Genomic DNA, 22240 nt, shown 5'->3' on the forward strand with positions numbered 1-22240 from the left:
AGTACAGTATTTGATAAAGATTTATAAGGAGCTAAGTAAAGCAAAATAAACAGAAACAGACATCAAAGATGTGCATTAGTTTATAAAAAAGCAGTGTGAAAAGATTATTTATTGCACTAAGATCTTTTATCTGTTTGTATCACTCCACTCGTTTCACACAGGGATTTTCAGTGATTGTTTCTGTGGTTACATTTACAATTACAAATGACTATTTTACAAGTGAGTCAATGGATTCATTCATTCAACTGATTTGTTTAGAAACACTGTTTCACTCAGGAATGAAACCAGTGCCTGTCATTAAGAGCGAGTCATTGAATCGTGTCCTGCCACATTAAAGAGCAAGACAAACACATTATTCCAAGACACATTGTTTGTATTTTGCTATAAAACTGACTCAAATTTACTATAAAACTACAATTTTGTAAGCTGAGACTTTGTTTCATATTAAAAGTACTAAAAGCACAAAGCTTATTGCTATTATTAGGTGGCTAGAACACTACAAATAGGCCTAATGAATGCAATCAAAGACATGAAATATTATTTCCAAGCATACTGTCCCTGCACACATATTCAAATCAATTCCGGTGGCCTGGCAACTTCTCCCGGTGCTCCCAATCCTGGCCATTTGCATTCGCGAGTCCTATACTCTCAAAATATTATAATTTTAATTGCTACAATTTAATTCTTGTAATTTCAACATTATTCTTGTAATTTTGACTTTAATTTTGAAACATTTCAACTTTATTCTTATAATTTTGACTTTATTCTCGTAATTTCGACATTATTCTCGTAATTTTGCCTTTATTCTCAAAACATTTCAAATTTATTCTCTAATTTCGACTTCATTCACAAAACATTTTACTTTATTCTCAAAACATTTTGACATTATTCTCGTAATTTTGACTTTATTCTCGAAACATTTCAACATTATTCTCATAATTTTTTCTTTACTCTGAAAACATTTCAAATTTATTCTCTAATTTCGACTTTATTCTCAAAACATTTTGACTTTATTCTCGAAACCTTTGGACATTATTCTTGTAATTTTGACTTTATTCTCATAATTTTGACTTTATTCTCGAAACCTTTGGACATTATTCTTGTAATTTTGACTTTATTCTCATAATTTTGACTTTATTCTCGAAACCTTTGGACATTATTCTTGTAATTTTGACTTTATTCTCATAATTTTGACTTTATTCTCGAAACCTTTGGACATTATTCTTGTAATTTTGACTTTATTCTCATAATTTTGACTTTATTCTCGAAACCTTTGGACATTATTCTTGTAATTTTGACTTTATTCTCATAATTTTGACTTTATTCTCGAAACCTTTGGACATTATTCTTGTAATTTTGACTTTATTCTCATAATTTTGACTTTATTCTCAAAACATTTTGACTTTATTCTCGAAACCTTTGGACATTATTCTCGCAATTTGGACTTTATTCTCGTAATTTTGACTTTATTCTTGTAATTTCAACTTTATTCTCATAACTTCGACTTTATTCTGCTAACTTTGACTTTATTCTCGTAATTTCCACTTTAACCTCAAAACATTTTGACTTTATTCTCTAATTTTAACTTTATTCTCGCAATATTTTGACTTTATTCTCAAAACATTTTGACTTTATTCTCGAAACCTTTGGACATTATTCTCGCAATTTGGACTTTATTCTCGTAATTTTGACTTTATTCTTGTAATTTCAACTTTATTCTCATAACTTCGACTTTATTCTGCTAACTTTGACTTTATTCTCGTAATTTCCACTTTAACCTCAAAACATTTTGACTTTATTCTCTAATTTTAACTTTATTCTCGCAATATTTTGACTTTATTCTCAAAATATATCGACTTTATTCTCAAAATATTGCAATTTTAATCTTGTAATTTTAGATTTTTTTCTATTTCAACATGGCAATAAAACACTGTTGTATATTTAACTGTTGTATAAAAGAAAAATCACAATCACATGCCGGCTTTTAATCTGAATGTTAGCATCACTTTTCCCATAAGAGTGGTTGCAGTCATTCATTTTAAGGGTCTGCCTTCCGGTCTCATCTGTGTCTATTTTCAGCTGTACAAAACAGCTTGTTTTGCTGCTTGATATTGCAAATTGGTGTGCCTTAACATGTTATTGTAATTTATTATATTAATTATGAACACTCTGTGTTTGTAGTGCAAATAGTTTTACGTTTATTGCATGTTGTTATTCTTCTCGTTATTTCCCTATAGCGGCTAATGAACTGGAAGCCTAGCCCATAGGCTTACTTGCGTGTTAAAGAAAAAGGTAAATTTAAGTAGATAAATCATATTCTTAGATATCTGTACTAGTTGCAAGTCTCTGGTATCACAGGGTCTTTCTACTAACACAAGAGAATTTAAACTCAAATATTTAATGTACATTTCTTTAGGTATCTGTTAAACAGCTACAGTATGTAAGAAGTTGCAAACTTTTTTTCTGCTTAGTTTTAAGGTCATAATCATTCTGTCTGGGCTTATTCTGCAATAATAACTGTCTGACTATACATTATCCTTTACATAATTGGACACCTCAATGTATCATCAAGGTAAGAATGTTTCTTTATCCACTTTTTCTGTAGCTGTGGCAAACATGCATTTTACCTTTCATTTTCAGCTTTAAAATTCACAGATGGATGAAGTTAAAAATAGCTCAGTGTAATCTCACATTCACAGCTCCTGTCATGCAGGCCATTTTCCATCTTTGTCACGTCTGATGTATGTGTGTGTGTGTGTGTGTGTGTGTGTGTGTGTGTGTGTGTGTGTGTGTGTGTGTGTGTGTGTGTGTGTGTGTGTGTGTGTGTGTGTGTGTGTGTGTGTGTGTGTGTGTGTGAAAAGGTGATAAAGCTTGTGGATGAGGGACAGTGTCCTCACAATGACCTCTATATCCAGACACTAAGCTCCAACTGGGTCTGTCCTGCTTTCAACAGAAAAACAGCCCTGGGCTCGTCCCTGAACCCGAGAGGTTAGTCTGGGTTAAATCAGGATCATGCGTGACTTGATTTGAACCTAAGCACAGACCAAAAATATAGCATATGTGCAGCATTTCCTTTTTATGATATAAGCCTTTAGTGAATTTTAAAATTAAATGTGACCCTGGACTACAAGCAGCACGGGTATATTTGTAGCAGTAGCCAAAAATACATTGTATGGGTCAAAATTATAATTTCTTCTTTTATGCCAAAAATCATTAGGACATTAAAGTAAAGATTATGCTCTGTGAAGATATTTAGAAAATTTCCTACCGTAAATATGTAAATATATATATGTAATTTTTGATTAGTAATATGCATTACTAAGAACTTCATTTAGACAACTTTAAAGGTTTTGATTTGATTTTCTCAATATTTAGATTTTTTTTTTTTGCATCCTCAGATTCCAGATTTTCAAATAGTTGCATCTCAGCCAAATATTGTCCTATCCTAACAAGCAAACTAAAAAAAAAATTCCCTTATGACTTGTTTTGCCGTCTAGGGTCACAAATGACTACAGGGTTAAGTTTACAGAAGCTTAGATTGAAATTAAAATGCATTTTTGTAACAAGCATTTCTTTCCTCATGTTAAACTGTACAGTAATATATCAGTAAAAAAATAATCACCAGCTGGAAGTTGTAAACCTCTCACCATAACTCCTTGCTCCAGTGACCTCCAAGGTCACTCTGTCTAATGTCACAGGAAATGTGACTGTATTTTACCAGGCTTTATACAGGGTATATGCAGGAATCCTAAAAGTAATTTCAATACCTTTTTAAGACTTTTTAAAGACCTTCTCAGAATATTTTAAGACCTCATCGCCACTTCAAGTTCTAATCAGTATCCAACCTTTAACTCAGTAGTTCTCAAACTTTTTACAGTGGCGTACCCCCTGGGGCATTTAACATTCTTCCGAGTACCCCCACAGTATTTAAGGGATAAAATTTCCCCCTTTAAATTGATTTACACATGAATTTTTACTTTTTATAGAGGCATCTTTTATGTCATATTCTTAACATTCCATTAAGTGTATTATTAATATGTGATCCTGGAGCACAAAACCAGTCCTAAGTAGGATGGGTATATTTGTAGCAGTGGCCAAAAATACATTGTATGGGTCAAAATTATAGATTTTTTTTTTTTTTTTGGTGCCAAAAATCATTAGGATATTAAGTAAAGATCATGTTCCATGAATGTATTTTGTAAATTTCCTGTGAATATATCAAAACTTTATTTTATTAATAATTATATGCATTGCTAATAACTTAATTTTTTAGCTTTAAATGTGATTTTCTAAATATTTTGATATTTTTTTCACCCTCAGATTCCAGATTTTCAAATAGTATATCAGCCAAATATTGTCCTATCCTAACAAACCATACATCAATGGAAATGGTGGAATACACCATTTCATACTATCTATAGATCTCAATTAAAAAAAAAATACCCTTATGACTGGTTTTGTGGTCCAAGGTCACAAAAAAGCAATAAATAAAGACAAAATTAAGTGACTAGATTTATAGCTAATATCGCCAGTAGGTGGCAGCAGTCACTGTCTTAATGAGTGAGGCGTCACGTATTTCATTCATTCAGTAAGGAAGCAAACAGCTCTCCGAATCGTTCAAAGCTGCAGATTTCTTCATTAACGAAACACCGCGGATGCTTGGAGACACACACCAGTTCTGTTGCGGATTTCGTTGCAACCAGTGGTGTAGCGGTGCCTAAAGAAGTGGGTATACGCTTCATTCACCTGCTTCTTTTTATTTGTAAGGTATTGTTTTGTTATATACTCATTTAAATCAGTAATCGATAATAATTATAACTTTACCATTACTTTACTTTGCGTGCCCTTCCTGACATGGAATTTGGCTGATAACCTGGCTAAAACCAGACGATTACATTATTTTAAACGAGTCCACCCCCCAAGATTACTGTTATAAACATGAACCGCGTCTAAAAGGTAAAGGAGGAGGTGTTTCTACTATTTATAGCAATATTCTCAATGTCTCTCAGAGAAAGGGCTTCAAATATAACTCGTTTGAAGTTATGGTGCTTCATATAGCATTATCCAGAGAAACAAGTACTAATGATAAATCCCCTGTGACGTTTGTGTTAGCTACTGTATACAGGCCACCAGGGCACCATACAGACTTTATTAAAGAATTTGCTGATTTTCTATCCGAATTAGTGCTGGCCGCAGATAAAGTCTTAATAGTGGGTGATTTTAACATCCATGTTGATAATGAAAAAGATGCATTAGGAACAGCATTTATAGATATTTTGAACTCGATTGGGGTTAGACAACACGTGTCAGGTCCTACTCATTGCCGAAATCATACTCTAGATTTAATACTGTCACATGGAATTGATGTTAATGGCGTTGAAATTCTGCAGCAAAGCGATGATATCTCAGATCATTATCTAGTCTCTTGTATAATCCAGATAGCTAAAACTGTTAATTCAATTCCTTGCTACAAATACGGTAGAACCATCACTTCTACTACAAAAGACAGCTTTGTAAGTAATCTTCCTGACTTATCTGAATTCCTCAGCATATCCAATAGCTCAGAAAAACTTGATGATGTAATAGAAACTATGGACTCTCTCTTTTCTAGCACTTTAGATACAGTTGCTCCAGTGCGCCTAAAAAAGATTAAGAAAAACAGTCTAACACCGTGGTATAACGATCATACCCGCGCCCTAAAGAGAAAAGCACGAAAAATGGAACGCAGCTGGAGGAAAACAAAACTAGAGGTTTTTCGTATTGCTTGGCGTGAATGTAATTTATCTTATAGGAAAGCATTAAAAACTGCCAGATCGGATTACTTTTCATCTCTCTTAGAAGAAAACAAACATAACCCTAGGTATTTGTTCAATACTGTGGTTAAATTAACTAAAAATATAGCAGCAACAGGTTTAGACATTTCCCAAAAGCACAGCAGTAATGACTTTATGACGTACTTTACCTCCAAGATAGACACTATTAGAGATAAAATTGTAACCATACAGCCGCCCGCTACAGTATCGCATCAGATAGTGCGTTGTAGATCTCCTGAGGAACAATTCCATTCATTCTCTATTATAGGAGAGGAGGAATTGTATAAACTTGTTAAATCATCTAAACCCACAACATGTATGTTAGACCCTATTCCATCTAAGCTACTAAAGGAGGTACTTCCAGAAGTCATAGATCCTCTTCTGAATATTATTAATTCGTCACTATCATTAGGATATGTCCCCAAAACCTTCAAAATAGCTGTTATTAAGCCACTCATTAAAAAACCACAACTTGACCCCTATGAATTAATTAACTACAGACCAATTTCGAATCTCCCTTTTCTGTCAAAGGTACTAGAAAAGGTAGTATCCTCACAATTATGCTCCTTCTTAGAGAAAAATGGTATCTGCGAGGATTTCCAGTCAGGTTTTAGGCCATATCATAGCACTGAGACTGCTCTAATTAGAGTTACAAACGACCTGCTCTTGTCAAGCGATCGTGGTTGCATCTCTCTATTAGTGCTACTGGATCTTAGTGCCGCATTTGATACTATTGACCACAACATTCTTTTAAATAGACTTGAAAATTATGTAGGCATTAGTGGTAGTGCACTGGCATGGTTCAAATCGTACTTATCTGACCGTCATCAGTTTGTGGCAATAAATGAAGAGGTATCATTTAGATCGCAAGTGCAGTATGGAGTACCTCAAGGCTCAGTACTAGGGCCATTACTTTTTACGCTTTACATGTTACCCTTGGGAGATATCATCAGGAAACATGGTGTTAGCTTTCATTGTTACGCTGATGATACTCAGCTCTATATTTCTTCGCAGCCCGGCAAAACATATCCATTCGAAAAACTAACAGAATGCATAGCTGATATTAAAAACTGGATGGCGAATAACTTCTTACTGTTAAATTCTGAAAAAACAGAGGTATTAATTATTGGACCTAAAACCTCCACAAGTAATGACCTAAAACACAGTCTAATACTAGATGGCTGCTCTGTAAATTCGTCGTCATCAGTTAGGAACCTAGGCGTCCTATTCGATAGCAATCTCTCCTTTGAAAGCCACATTTCTAGCATCTGCAAAACCGCATTTTTCCATCTTAAAAATATATCGAAATTACGACCTATGCTATCAATGTCAAATGCTGAAACATTAATTCATGCGTTCATGACCTCAAGGATAGATTATTGTAATGCTTTATTGGGTGGTTGTTCTGCACGCTTAATAAACAAACTCCAGCTGGTCCAAAATGCAGCAGCTAGAGTTCTTACTAGAACCAGAAAGTATGACCATATTAGCCCGGTTCTGTCAGCACTGCATTGGCTCCCTATTAAACATCGTATAGATTTTAAAATCTTGCTAATTACTTATAAAGCCCTCAATGGTTTAGCTCCTCAGTACTTGAACGAGCTCCTATCGTATTATAGTCCTTCACGTCCGCTGCGTTCTCAAAATTCTGGCAATCTGATAATACCTAGAATATCAAAATCAACTGCCGGCGGCAGATCATTTTCTTATCTAGCGCCTAAACTCTGGAACAATCTACCTAACACTGTTCGGGAGGCAGACACACTCTGTCAGTTTAAATCTAGATTAAAGACACATCTCTTTAACCTGGCTTACACATAAAATCATTAACACATTCCTATAATTCAAATCCGTTAAAGGATTGTTAGGCTGCATTAATTAGGTCAACCGGAACCGAAAACACCTCCCATAACACCTGATGCACTCGTTGCATCGTAAAAAGAATGGCATCTACGCTAATATTAGTCTGTTTCATTCTTATTCCGAGGTCACCGTAGCCTCCAGACCCAGCCTGTATCCGGATCAGATGGTCACTGCAGTCCCCCGGATCCAGTCCGTACCCAGCTTAGATCATGGATCACCACCTGGAGATGACTTCAATAGCCGTGGATGTCAACCAGATGAGCTCCAAGGCGGATCATCAATAAAGACCTCGCCAACCTTGACGGCCATCGGCGCTACACCACAGGATCCTGATGAGTTCTCTACAATCAGACATTGGTACAAACTGTTGTTTGGTCTGGCCAGAGGAGAACTGGTCCCCCGACTGAGCCTGGTTTCTCCCAAGGTTTTTTTCTCCATTTCTGTCACCTGTGGAGTTTTGGTTCCTTGCCGCTGTCGCCTCTGGCTTGCTTAGTTGGGGACACTTTCCAGCGATATCGTATACTATTTGAACTGAACTGACGATGATATCACTGAATTCATTGATGAACTGCCTTTAACTGAAAATTGATTGTTACAATAATGCGTTACTTACACACTATTGTGCTGTTTAAATACTGTGCAGTTGCTTTGACACAATCTGTATTGTAAAAGGCGCTATATAAATAAAGGTGACTTGACTTGACTTGACATGCTCTGGCGCGAGACACGGTCGCAATCGCCAAACATATTCAAAGCAAGCCGCGCCACGGTCCTGACCGCATCATCACTGTCTTTACTGAGTGTTTTTAGCAATTATTTGCATTTATTCACATATGACTGGATGTGGTGGACTGTCATGATTTTGGCTAATGCATCAGAAGGATTGAAGTGGATATGCGCAAAGCCGCCTGATAAAGAAGTGGGTACTCCACTACACCACTGGTTGCAACTATTGATTTGTTGAAAAACAATATTGACAATATTGTGTTTAAAATATAGGCAACATTTAAAATGTAAAATGCTCACTTAATGATACCTTTTTGTTGAACTGTTATATAAAATCAACAATTGCAATTGTTTGGATATTCAGAGAAAACGGCGTTCTTGCTCGTATTTTAAACTCGCACAGGGCATGTTTCTGTATTGAAGAGAGTTTCTTAAATCGATCTTTATGTACAGTCTGTCAGTATTTGTTCTTTGCTATTAAGTGCTACAAATATGCTTTAAAGACACAATGAACAGCAGCGCGATTTTCTAAAGCAACATACTCTGGTATCCTATTATACTCGCGCTGCTTGTGTGAATACAGTCAGTTTTGAGCACAAGAGATGAGGTAATTTGATGTTGTTTTTTTATGGCACTCCCATGTTCCTGTTTGATAATAAAAGCGTCATTTTGCTTGTCAGAAATATATGCTCGGTTTTAATGTTACTTTAAATTGGGGTAGAATTAAATGAATGGCATCCGTCACCTCACGTACCCCTGTTTGAGAACCACTGCTTTAACTTAATGCAACAGTTGTTAATAAACAGTTGGTGGCTGGTGGTGCATAATAACCGGCAATGGACGGCTGCAGCTGTTATCTGCGGCCAACAGCAGCCTTGTGGCTAGCACCCTGCATGTGGGACTTTACAGCGTTTATGCCCATCAACGATATACTAATTTTCTTTTTAAAATACGTACAGTAGGCCTCGTGGTTGTTTTCAGCGACAGCCACTGTTTAAACTCGTCTTTCTCCAACCAGGATTCCCCAAATTACATTTTCCCATTTTGCCGTCTGTTTCGCGGTATGCTTTCGCTACACGTGGAGAGCGTCACATCACCTTTCCACGTTTGTCGCAATTTACCTGACATCAGCCGGACGCGCCCCGCCGTTGTTAATATTAAGAGGAAAATAAATATATTTATGCTTTTTTGGAGTCAAACACTTTGGACAACGCTTGAACAAAATTTAAGACCTTGTAAAAACGCGATTAAAGGTCCCATATTGTACACATTTCTGGAGGTTTATTTTAGTTGTTGATGTCCTTAAGAATATATATTTGCGGTATAAGTGCCAAAATCCATCTCAATATATTTTTACAGCTCCTTTTTTAGGAGCTCTGTCAAAAACAGGTCGATTTTGGCCCATCTAATTAATATTCATGAGCCTCTCTTCTGATTGGCCTGTTGTTTTCTGAGTGACGCACAGCCAGGCCAACCACAGTTAACTACGGTCATGTATGCTTTAGCCGAGCCCAGAGCCATAGAGAGAGCCTAGCCTGCTGATACTCAACAGGATATTTCAGAATGATCATTAATGTTTTTTCTTTTTCAAACACCGAATGCAGTAAGCTACATAACTGTTGCTTTAGTAAAGCCCCTTTCACAATGCACGCTGATTCTGGAAAATTACGGGAACGAGCGCTGTGTGAACAAAAGCCAGAACCATAAAGGCAGTGTTGTAGTGATGATGCACATTATCATGCGACTCTTCACAATGAAAAAATACGTGCAAAGTGGAATGAAGTGGCGATTGGGCAGAGCCAGCTCCTCACTATCAGCACAGTTTGTTCAGGTTAGTTTCAGTTTAGTGAAACGTAAGCGTCGCATTACATCTCACATCCAAACGTCACATGTCTTTATGGGTTGTGTGTAAAGCACGCACAGATTCCGGAAAACAACTGTGAATGAGCCAAATTAAACAACTCCGGAACAAATCATGGGACATATTATCCGTGTATTTACCAGAATTGCTGTGTGAAAGAGGCTGAAGTTGACGTGCCAGTGGTCTCTTATATTCACGTTGTTCTGAAGCCTGTGCAATGATGTAGTTTCGACATCTATCGACTGAACAGGGTTTTCTCGACTTGTTTTCGTGTTGTTGTTGCTTAGCAATGTTATGGACACGATATTGTCTGGGTTTGACAAAAGGAGGGTGGGACGTGATTGGTGCTCGGGGTGGTGACTGAAGGCGGTGACTGAGTAGATCGGACGTCACATCTTTGCGGAAGTTACAGTGGCTCGTGAAAATGAACAGCTACTTTAAGCAGGCTGTGTGCAGTTTACTGTGGATTGACTGTTTTGAAACTCATATGGTAGTTACATAGCCCCTAGACCTCAGTTATCACAAAAAAGCCAGGAAATTTCGATTTTGACAATATGGGACCTTTAAGACTTTTTAATACCGTTTAAGGGCCTTAATTTTCTCATAATTGATTTATCAACTTTTAATACTTTTTAAGACCCCGCGGACACCATGTTATAGACCAGCCACTTGATAAAAAGAGTTTTAAAACAATGGAAGAATTGTTCTGAATTAAAAGAAAGCAGCGCTGTTGTTCCAGGAGTTGCAGAAGTCTTGCAAATCCTGAGGCATGCTTGGCATGTGTTTATTTTCTCGATTGGAGAGGTGTTGAAGGGGCATTTGGACTGTGTTTGCACCTCAAGCATGCACAGGTACATCAACATCGTCTAATAATGAGTCTCTGGTGAAATGCACGGGAGTGAGATATGCTGTAATACAAAAAAATAGACTACTATATTCACAAACTATTTTGAAACAAGCAAGGAAACTGAAAATAGTCAATATCATAGTCTAGCAAGAGTATAAAACAACTTACACTGAACAGATTTGATTGTAGACATTATGCAAGACTCAAAGGTCGATGTGTCTGCGTTCAAAGCTAGCAGGCAAATATCTGACAGAACTCACATTTTGAGAAATATTGACTAGTCTGCTTTAACCACTCATTAGAGAAACAGTACTGCAGTGTTATTGCATTAAACACTACAAGAATTCAATAAAATGCAATTAGATTGTCATTGTTATTGCATTGCAATACTGAGTGGAGGGAGTTTTAGGGTATTCTCTTCTTTTTAGACAAACAAATTGAAAGCAATTAGTGGATTAGCATGTTAAATATTGGGAATATCACAAAGCTTTTATTCTAATATACTGTCAACTTTCATGTTCAGTCAGTGATTATCTTATGTTTATCTGGACTGTACATAACCCCAGTGAACAAGAGATTAGGGTTGAATTCTTTGAACTCGACCATCAACAAATCAAGCAATGATTAATCAAACTGTCAAAGTTATGGTCATCATAAAAGATTAAAATAAAAAAATTGTACTTTATTGAAACCAGACACTAGGTATTAAAATTGGATAGAAAAAAATCTATAAATTAAAAAAAAAAGTTTAATTTGTACATAGATTTTTTTATATTTCTAAATTTTCAAAATTTCTAAAATTTTTTCCCCTAAAAATTTTAATTTAATAATACCTTGTTAAAAATAGCTTTTTGGAAGTTTATAATTGTTTCTACGTTATTAATCGCTAGACTAAATATTGTATTTTCAATTTTAACTCCTTTATCAATATATCTTGATCATGATAAATTGATTAATTGAATTTATTGATTTATTGTTTTACAGATTTCTCCAATACGTGACCCTGGACCACAAAACCAGTCATAAGGGTCAATTTTTTGAAATTGAGATTTATACATCACACGAAAGCTGAATAAATAAGCTTTCTATTGATGTATGGTTTGATAGGTATTGTAGGAAAGGATCAAATTTGGTTGAGACACAACTATTTGAAAATCTGTGGTTCAACATACTGAGAAAATTGCCTTTAAAGGTGTTCAAATGAAGTTCTTAGCAATGCATATTACTTATCAAAAGTTAAGTTTTGATATATTAACGGTAGGAAATTTACAAAATATCTTAATGCAACATGAACTTTACTTAATATCATACTGATTTTTGTTATAAAGGAAAAATGATACATAATTTTGATCATTTTGACCCATACAATCCATTTGTTTTTCTTTTGCTACAAATATACCTGTACTACTTAAGACTGGTTTTGTGGTCCAGGGTCACATGTCACATATGTAGAACCATCTAAAAGGTCTGTAACATAAAATCCATGGAATTTTCCTTTGAATTCAGAGCAACACATTCTAGGAAAAAGAGATCATTCAAAACATTTGAAAGCTGAATTTGGAAAGTAAATAAAGTCAGGCTGAGGTGTTAGGAAATATATAGCAGCCAACTGAAAGCGTGTTGTGGCCAAAACCAAGAATTAGTAATTATAATGATGTGAAGCCATCCCAGCAGTCATTAAAGGCATCTGCAGCTGCGTTATTCCTAAAAGAAGCATTAATATGTTCTGGCAAAACATACCTTTAATAAAAAGCTCTATAAAGAGACTAATCACTACCCAGTGCATTACATAACCAAACATGTGAAAAAGAGAAAACATGCTATTTGTACAAACTGCTTGTTTATTCGGGGTTACAGTGGAGTGAAAATACTTTTGGATGGAAAGTTGAATTACCCATCCAAGCCTAAGATTTCCAGGTAAATGAGTTTGTATGAGGTTACAAGAGAACAAGTTGCCCATAAATACCAGTGGGAAATAGTTAAGGTCATGAAATGTACTTCTGAAACTACTGATATTGTGAAGACTTATGCTTTAGTATTAGGAGTGCAGATAAATAAAGACAGTGTAAACGTGTTTCTGACGTTACATTTCCTCCACTTCCCTGGAGGAACTCAGACAATGAAAACAATCCAAGTGCATAAGTCTGTAAATTTCCTGCTGCGGGCCGCAAAAATACAAACATGTCCTCAACAGATATTCGTGAAGGAAAACACTGACAGTCTGCTCTCATGATGTAGAAATAACTGTAACTGAAATGTTTATTCTTAGTATTGCTGTTTGAAAGCTTGTTTCTGGCCCAGGATAAGGAAAAATAAAAAGGTATTTGCATTTTATATCACAATTCTGACATTTTTATCTACAATTTTCAGTTTAATATAAAACTCACAATTGTGAGGGGAAAAATTAAAAAATGTTGAGAATGAAAGTCGCTAATATTTTATTTTTTTACATTTCTGAATCTGTAGTGGAAACAAAACAGACTGTAATGTAAACACAGAAATGAAAATAAGTCTGAATTGTAAGATAAAAAGTTGGAATTTTTAATTTCGTGGCAGAAACGAAATTGTGAGATAAGAAGTCAGAATTGTGAGATGTAAACTCAGAATTCTGAGGAAAAAATATAGAATTTTGAGAAAAATTGCATTATAAAAACTTCGAATTATGAGAAAAAATCAGAACTACTAGATGTAAACTCAGAATTCCAAAGAAAAAGTCAGAATTATGAGAAAAAGTCAGAATTGGGAAATGTAAACTCAGAATTCTAAGGAAAAATTGCAAGATGTAAATTCAGAATTTCAAGGAAAAGCCCAAAATTGCAAGACATAATTCAGATTTCCAAGGAAAAAGTTAGAATTCTGAGAAAAAGTTAGAATAACAAGATGTAAACTCAGAATTCTACGAAAAGTCAGAATTACAAGATGTAAAACTCAGAATTCTAAGAAAAAGTCAGAATTGCGAGATGTAAACTCGAAATTACCAGGAAAAAGTCAGATCTCGGAAAATTCCAAGGAAAACGTCAGAATTTTGAGATGTACACTCAGTATTGCAAGATGTACAACTCAGAATTTCGAGGGGAAAAACAGAATTGCAAGATAAACTCTGAAATTCGGAATTCTGAGAAAACGTAAGTAAAGTAAGAAAAACATAAAATCTAAACTCTAAATTCCAATGATAAAATCAGAATTGCGAGATGTAAACTCAGAATTCTGATGAAAAAGTCAGAATCAAAAAGAAAAAAAGTTAGAATTACAAGACGTAAACTCTGAATTCCAAAAAAAAAAGTCAGAATTATGAAATGTCAACTTAGAATTCCAAGGAAAAAGTCAGAATTCCAAAATGTAAACTCTGAATTCTGAGGAAACAGTCAAAATTGCGAGATCTAAACACAGAATTCCAAGGACAAAGTCAGAATTGCAAGCTGTAAACTTGGAATTCCCAGGAAAAAGTCAGAACTCTGAAAATTCCAAGGAAAAAGTCAGAATTGCGAGATGTAAACTTGGTATTATGAGTACAAAAGTCAGAATTGTGATATGTAAACACGGAATTGCCAGGAAAAAGTCAGAATTGTAAGATATAAACACAGAATTCCAAGGACAAAGTCAGAATTGTGAGATGTAAACTTGGAATTCCAAGTACAAAAGTCTGAATTGTGAGCAACTCTTGACTTCAAAATGAATTTCTTTCAAATCATTTCTCAGTGGTAGAAAAAGCTACTGCTGGTTGCATGTCAAAGCATACAATAACACAATTACTTCCTGGTGATTTCTAATGCAAACTCTGCCATCTCTGTAATTGTGCTGTACGTTTAAGCACTTTAAGCTTTGAAAACTCCCTGGGTTTAATTCACTACTGGGAATGCCGATAAGAGACGTTTAAATTGCTATCTTCAATAGCATTAGCGGAGAAAGGGCTGATTCTTTAATTAACACCAGCCGAGAGCACTGCTTGTTCAGCTGACAGCTCCAGCGGGATCAGAGCTCATGGTGTGTGTTGGCGACAGTATCCACTCTTGTGCACCTGTCTGACTGATCTTGACCTTACAATATTTAAGTGCAATTTCATTCCCAGTTTCATGCAAGAATATGAAACTTTCACCATGGATTTAAAATTGCCTTCTAAACAAAAATCATGCTAGTTATATATATTTTCCACTAGTTGGCACTTACTGTGCTAGATATTATTATACAGAGGAGTCTAAATTGTACTATGGAATTTTTGAGTGCTATACACTCATCTACACTGCATCATATATGATATATGTTGCTTCTGTAATGTCATGAAAGATCCATCAATACTAACAGAGTCAGACATCCTCATGCTAAGTATCCGGTCATGGCCGATTACTGCGCCAAGCAGCGTAATGAGAAAGCATCACTCCAGCAGACGAGATAATGTGCTATCAGAACATCTAAGTGCTGCTGCATTAGTGTGTCAGTGAGTTTCTAACACCACTGACAAGCTCCTCTAGCTTTAAACTAGTCCGACTGGGTCTAAACTGTCTGTCTATGCAGGAATTTGATCCTTCATAAATGTAGATGACAGCAAATGTTCTTTAGATCACTGATACAAGACTTAAAAATATCTTCATGATGGAAAATGTGCATTTCGGTGTGTGCAGAGCTCCATGCTCACGCCCAGTTGATCATTTAATAATTAAACAAGTTGTTTCATCATGCCTTGGTTTCTCCTGATGCTATACCTGAGCAAAACCCAGTGCATCTAGTATGCAGAAGTCTTTCCGAGAGACTTTTCCTCTTTCTTTTTTAGAATGAGGAAATTTGTCCTACTTTAAATGTGATTTTTTAGAAGCATCAAAGAAATCAAAGATGCTTTAAAATAAGTACTGTAATAAAATTTTATGCATCTATAAGCTCACTGTTGTGGAGAAACCCAGACAAGCTTTTCCATCAAAAATCTTACAAGTAAAATTAATCATACTTTTCCAATAAAGTAGTAGTTCAACTACTGCAAGCAAAGCATGGTTTTTTATGACATCTGCTTGCCGATGAATGAAAAAAAAAACAACACTGGGGAGTGTCAAAATAATGCACTCATCAATATAATTGATAAGAACGTGTGGAAGCTTGTGATAAACTTCAGTAAGTTCTTATGTTGTTATCAGCACTAAACTTTAGAGACAAAGAGTACATTTATTCTGACACTAATGAGGTGGAATTCCCATTCAATTTGTATGTGTTTTTGTGTTATTCTTTTAATTTTAACCAACGTTACATTTCAGTCTTCATGCAATATACACATTTGAATAAATATGAATTTGCTAATATTTAATTGAATTTATTATTACTTGTTTCGTACTTGTATGTGTGTGTGTGTGTGTGTGTGTACATATATATATATATATAATAAATTTAATATTTTCTTCTTTCTAAAACCATATTAAATCATTAAATAATGTATATTTAAAATGAAAAAAAAAAGTATTTCAAATTTAAATGAACACATTAAAATTAAACCAGAATTTAAATGTTTACTCATTTTTAATGTGTGTGTGTGTGTGTGTGTGTGTGTGTGTGTGTGTGTGTGAAATAAATTCAATTAAATACTTTGTTGTTTCTAAAACTTTATTAAATCATTAAATAATATATATTTATAATTTTATATATTTAATTTATATTTATGTATTTAAAAATAAATTAACACATAATTAGAAATTAAATTAAACTATAAATTACACAAATTAAATGAAATAAACAAAAAAGTACTCATATTTTAACCTAAATTATATTTCAGTCTTCATGCACTGTAAAAATCAGAATATGAATTATTCATATTATATATATATATATATAAATAAAATACAATAAATTGCTAATTCATATTTATTCTGTTTTTTATATTGCATGAAGACTGAAATATAATTTATTGTATTTAAATATATATATATATATATATATATATATATATATATATGTATATTTAATTAATTTTATATTTATGTATTAAAAATGAAATAAACACATCATCCTAAATTATAATTTAACCATAAATTATACAAATCAGGTAAAATTGTTACTCATATTTTAACCCAAATTATATTTATTTCAGTCTTCATGCAAAAAAAAAAATCTGAAAAAATCTGAATTTGCAAATGTTTTATTGTATTTATTTTTTTATTATTTTTTAATTGTGTATAAAATAAATTAAATTTAATTATTTATTGTTTCTAAAACATTATTAAATCAATAAAATAATGCACTATGCAAACTATATATTTATATAGGTATGTATATTATGTATTTGAAAATTAAATTAACATAATTATTCATTTGAAATAAAACCTATATTACACACAATATTTTGAGTTAAATATTTTCTTCATTCTAAAAGCTTATTAAATCATTAAATATAGAAATTAAAAAATATTTTAACATACACAGACATATAAAAATATATATATATAATGTCTATGTAAAATATACATATAATATACATAGTCATACACTTATATATATATATATACACTGTGTATATGAAGACACAAACTAAACAAAACATTCAAATACATATATTTCATGTACCTTTAATTTAATAAAAATTCTGCAAATTTAACAGTTAATTTCAGTCTCAAATTAACATTTCTGTCTTTCTAAAACCTAAACCATGACATCACTAAAATTATCCAATAATCATGTTAGCCTTGTCAGATGCATAACAAATACTGAGCTGCCTACATACACAGCATTTACAGCCATCATAACAAGCTTACCAAGGCATCAAGTTGCCAACACAGTAAACATTTCAGCTGCCTACATAGACAGCATTCTAGGTCATCATAGGGAGCTGTCTACATGAGTAAGCTGTAGGGCTGCACGATTTGGAGAAAAAATCTAATTGCGATTTTTCTGATCAAAATTGCGATTTGCGATTTAAAATGCGATTTACTACTATTTCATAAAAGAGCTACAGGTTTGATATGGTGGTTTTAAAAGCACCAAAGAAAGACCAAGCATAATCACAAAGTATGCTACACTGTTCTACAGTTTATTTAAAACCTCTTAAACATTGTTGCCTTTTTTTAAAATAAAGTTGTCAGTTATCATGACAAATTAAGAAAATAACTACAGTATCTTAAATAAAATAAAATTAACAATTAAAATTATATAATAAAATATTATTAAAATCTTTTATAATAAAAATAAATAAATATTACATATATATATATATATATATATATATATATATATATATATATATATATAATTTTATAATAAAATATAATTAAAATCTTAAACTTTTAGGAATCCAAACACACTGTAAACAATTTTACATCAGTAAAACACTGATGATAACCTACATTAAGAGACACTTTGTTGGGAAGTTGAGCCGCTGCTCCCGCTCATCTTTTCCAAATGGCGTTAACGTTATTTGCTCAGTACATGCAGTAGAGACCTGCACTCCTACGGGAGTATAGCGGGACCCGAGGCAACCGACTGCGGCGCGGGACAAAACTTGATGGGCGAGTGCGGCTGTTCGGGACGCGGGAAAATAAAATGATTCGCGGGACCCCCGCAAAATAGAAATATCTAAAAAGCAAAATATTGTTATTCATCTATTGCACAAAAGCAGCAAGAACAACTAGTATACAACTTACAACTATGATTAGTAAGCACAAGGATAGGCAGTCATCAGAGGTGTTTAAGTTAGAATCCACTCACTGCTCAAACATTCTTGCACAGTGCTGAATATTGCGTGCTCGCGAATTAAAACACACGAAGTGTAGACATTGTGAAAGATTCATTGTGCATAATATTCATTGTGTTAGAGCTTTATGAGATCGCATATGAACTGAGATGTCAACTTTAGCTTTGTTTGCTTGCATTCTGCTATGGATACACACAGTAGCTCATGCTTGCTCTTCTGTTAAGAATAACAGTGGTTTGTGAATGTTGATGCTTAGCCTATATAACAAATATTTTATCAGGAGCGTTTATGCTGGGGTTTTGTGAAATTACGAGATGTTACAAAACTGTTTCATGTAAATTCACTTGATGTACTGAAAAAAAACTATATAGGTTACTTTTATGCGGGCAGGAGCGGGACAAAACATGAATGTCGAGGCGGGAACTGAACGAGATAAACATATTTCTGCGGATGCGGGACTGAAAAATCCGTCCCGTGCATGTCTCTACATGCAGTGTTAAAATGCCCCCTATTGGTTAAACTCTGCATCAAACGTAATATAAGCATGAAGACGTAATATGCACATGAAGCGACCTGTCAAAAATGACTTATATGCTTGTTACCACATTTGATAATCAATCGAAATAATCGCAGCTCTTGCGATTTGAAAATCGCACCCTTTCAAATCGCGATTTCGGTTTAAAAACGATTAATCGTGCAGCCCTAGTAAGCTGCATTCTTGGCCATCATTTTGAGATAAGTTGCCTCCATATATCCAAAAAAGAGATACCTAAGAGTGAGCCTACTAACTAAACATCACTTTTGTGCAGCGTAGTGACTACTTAAGGAGTAGTTCACTTTCAGAACAAAAATATACAGATAATGTACTCACCCCTTTGTCATGCAAGATTTTCCTTTCTTTCTTTCTTTAGTCGTAAAGAAATTATGTTTTTTGAGGAAAACATTTCAGGAATGTTTCCCATATAGTGGACTTCTATGGTGCCCCCGAGTTTAAACTTCCAAAATGCAGCTTCAAAGGGCTATAAATGATCCCAGCCGAGGAAGAAGGGTCTTATCTAGCAAAATTCTCTCTCTCTCTCTCTCTCTCTCTCTATATATATATATATATAAAATATTTTCTAAAATATCTCTGTGTGTACTCTCTACACAGAGTACACACAGAGCTAGACAGGATGGTCATTTGAGGTTAACAAGTATATAATTTTATTTATTTATTTATTTATTTAATAACCAATCATTTTGTTAGATAAGAACCTTCTTTCCTCAGCTGTGATTGTTTAGAGCCCTTTGAAACTGCATTTTGGAAGTTCAAACTCGGGGGCACCATAGAAGTCCACTATATGGAGAGAAATCCTGAAATGTGACCCTGGACCACAAAACCAGTCTTAAGTCGCTGGGGTATATTTGTAGCAATAGCCAAAAATACATGGTATGGGTCAAAATTATTGATTTTTCTTTTATGTCAAAAATCATTAGAAAATTAAATAAAGATCATGTTCCATGAAGATTTTTTTGTAAAATTCCTACTGTAAATATATCAAAATGTAATTTTTGATTAGTAATATGCATTGTTAAGAACTTAATTTGGACAACTTTAAAGGTGATTCTCTCAGTATTTTGATTTTTTTTGCACCCTTAGATTCCAGATTTTTTAATAGATGCATCTCAGCCAAATATTGTCCTATCCTAACAAACCATATATCAATAGAAAGCTTATTTATTGAGCTTTCATATGATGTATATCTCTCAGTTTTGTAAAATTTTACCTTATGACTGGTTTTGTGGTCCAGGGTCACAAATGTTTTCCTCAAAAAACAAAATTTCCTTACGACTGAAGACAGAAAGACATGAACATCTTGGATGACAAGGGATGAGTACATTATCTGTAATTTTTTGTTCTGAAAGTGAACTACTCCTTTGCTACCTAGACTAGTGTGGGTCCTTCCTTTGTGGGGGTCTTAGTAGGTGCTCAAGAAGAATTTTTAACCCTCATAGTGGTGGGCTCAACACCTACCTAGACAGCGTTTTTGGCATCAGAGTGAGCCTAGACAGCATGGCAACATCGCCTACAGCGCCCTGCCTACTTCAGCATCTCAGTGAGCTGCCTACCTAGGCAGCTTTTCTGGGCACCGCGTCCAAAATATGCACATTAGCGATCGCCAGCTGATAATTTAGGCGGCTGGGAAGGTTAACGATAAACTCTGTGACTGATTGTCATGCGTGTCTGCAGTAAGTACCTGCTCTTTTCGCTTCTGCCAGCGGCCGCATGGACTCTCCTCCACGATCTCACTCTCATCCTCGCTCTCTTCTTCTTTCTCCTCGGAACCGGAGTTTCTCTCCGGGACTGACATAGTCATTATATGTCACGGAATGACCGTCGCACAAACGCCGCTTGTCCGTTGCGAAGGAAACACCTCAAAACAGCGTTGAAATGACGCGCTGCTTTGCTTTGTGGACGTCCACGCGAGATGACTCAATGTTCAATACGCCACAGACCAGGGACATTATTTTCTGTCAGCAACAATTGATGTCGGTTCCCTAAGCGCGTCGTTAATTTTAAATCCGATGTAATGGGGGAAAAAAAATAATATGGTTTCCATATTGAAAATAAGAGCCGTTAAAAATAAACGTCCTCTCATTCAGCAGTTTACCGCTTTAAAACGACACACACACATCGAGCGCAACTGTTGGCTCAGAGATTACCGTAATGATTGGAGAAAACACGACTACACAACATTCATCAGTGCTAAACCACGTTCACTTTATGAAATGATTCAGAGATACTCACAATCTATATGATATATATTCTTTTCTCTACATTTTTCCTCAGGTAAGAGTGGGCGCGGTCGTTTGTAAATTGTATACCCATATATGGGTTTGGCTTCCGGTCTTATCGGCGTCCAGCTTGATATTGCAAATTGCTGTGTTTTACCATTATTTTAATGAATTGTCTTATTTATGAACACACTGGTTTGTAGTTCAAATCGTTTTAACATTTACTGCATGTTGTTATTCTTCTCATTATTTCCCTATAGTGGCTAATGAACCCATAAGCTTAGGGGAGAGTGGGGACAGTTGCAACATTGCTTATTTCTCCAAGCAGGAATAAGATACAGTGATAATATTCATACTGCACATGCTTTATTGGCCCCTCATACTTCCTGGAAGAAATCAGTCACATGTGATCATTCCTTCTACCCAAAATCATTTTCTTGGTAAAAAAGTAATTCTTTTAAAGATTAGATTTTTGGTCATAGTGTCTAAGTTGTTTGTGTGACGAATTGTAAAAACATAACATTTTAATCTGTGCGTTCTTAGTTTCTAATAGGCATAGCTAGCATGTGCCAATGATATGTTGTCAAGCTAATATACCAATTTTTATCATGGCTATGATTGTAGGGACAGTTGCAACACACTGTTGCAACCATCCCGACATGCTGTCCCTTACCACAATATTGATTTAAAAG

The 22240-nt window shown here is 34.5% G+C and overlaps 1 protein-coding gene across 1 annotated transcript in view; it reads right to left on the reverse strand.

The window, feature by feature from the left end:
• Positions 1-21445, reverse strand: part of LOC141300106 (nuclear receptor-binding protein 2-like) — a 41042-nt gene extending 19597 nt beyond the window's left edge. The window contains exon 1 of the mRNA XM_073830417.1: positions 21011-21445. Within this exon, the coding sequence (XP_073686518.1) occupies positions 21011-21130 (120 nt within the window). The 5' untranslated portion in view covers positions 21131-21445. The remainder of the gene's footprint in view (positions 1-21010) is intronic.
• Positions 21446-22240: the final 795 nt, after the last annotated feature.

The sequence above is a fragment of the Garra rufa genome, chromosome 24 (genome assembly GCF_049309525.1).
Source record: "Garra rufa chromosome 24, GarRuf1.0, whole genome shotgun sequence".
NCBI lineage: Eukaryota > Metazoa > Chordata > Actinopteri > Cypriniformes > Cyprinidae > Garra > Garra rufa.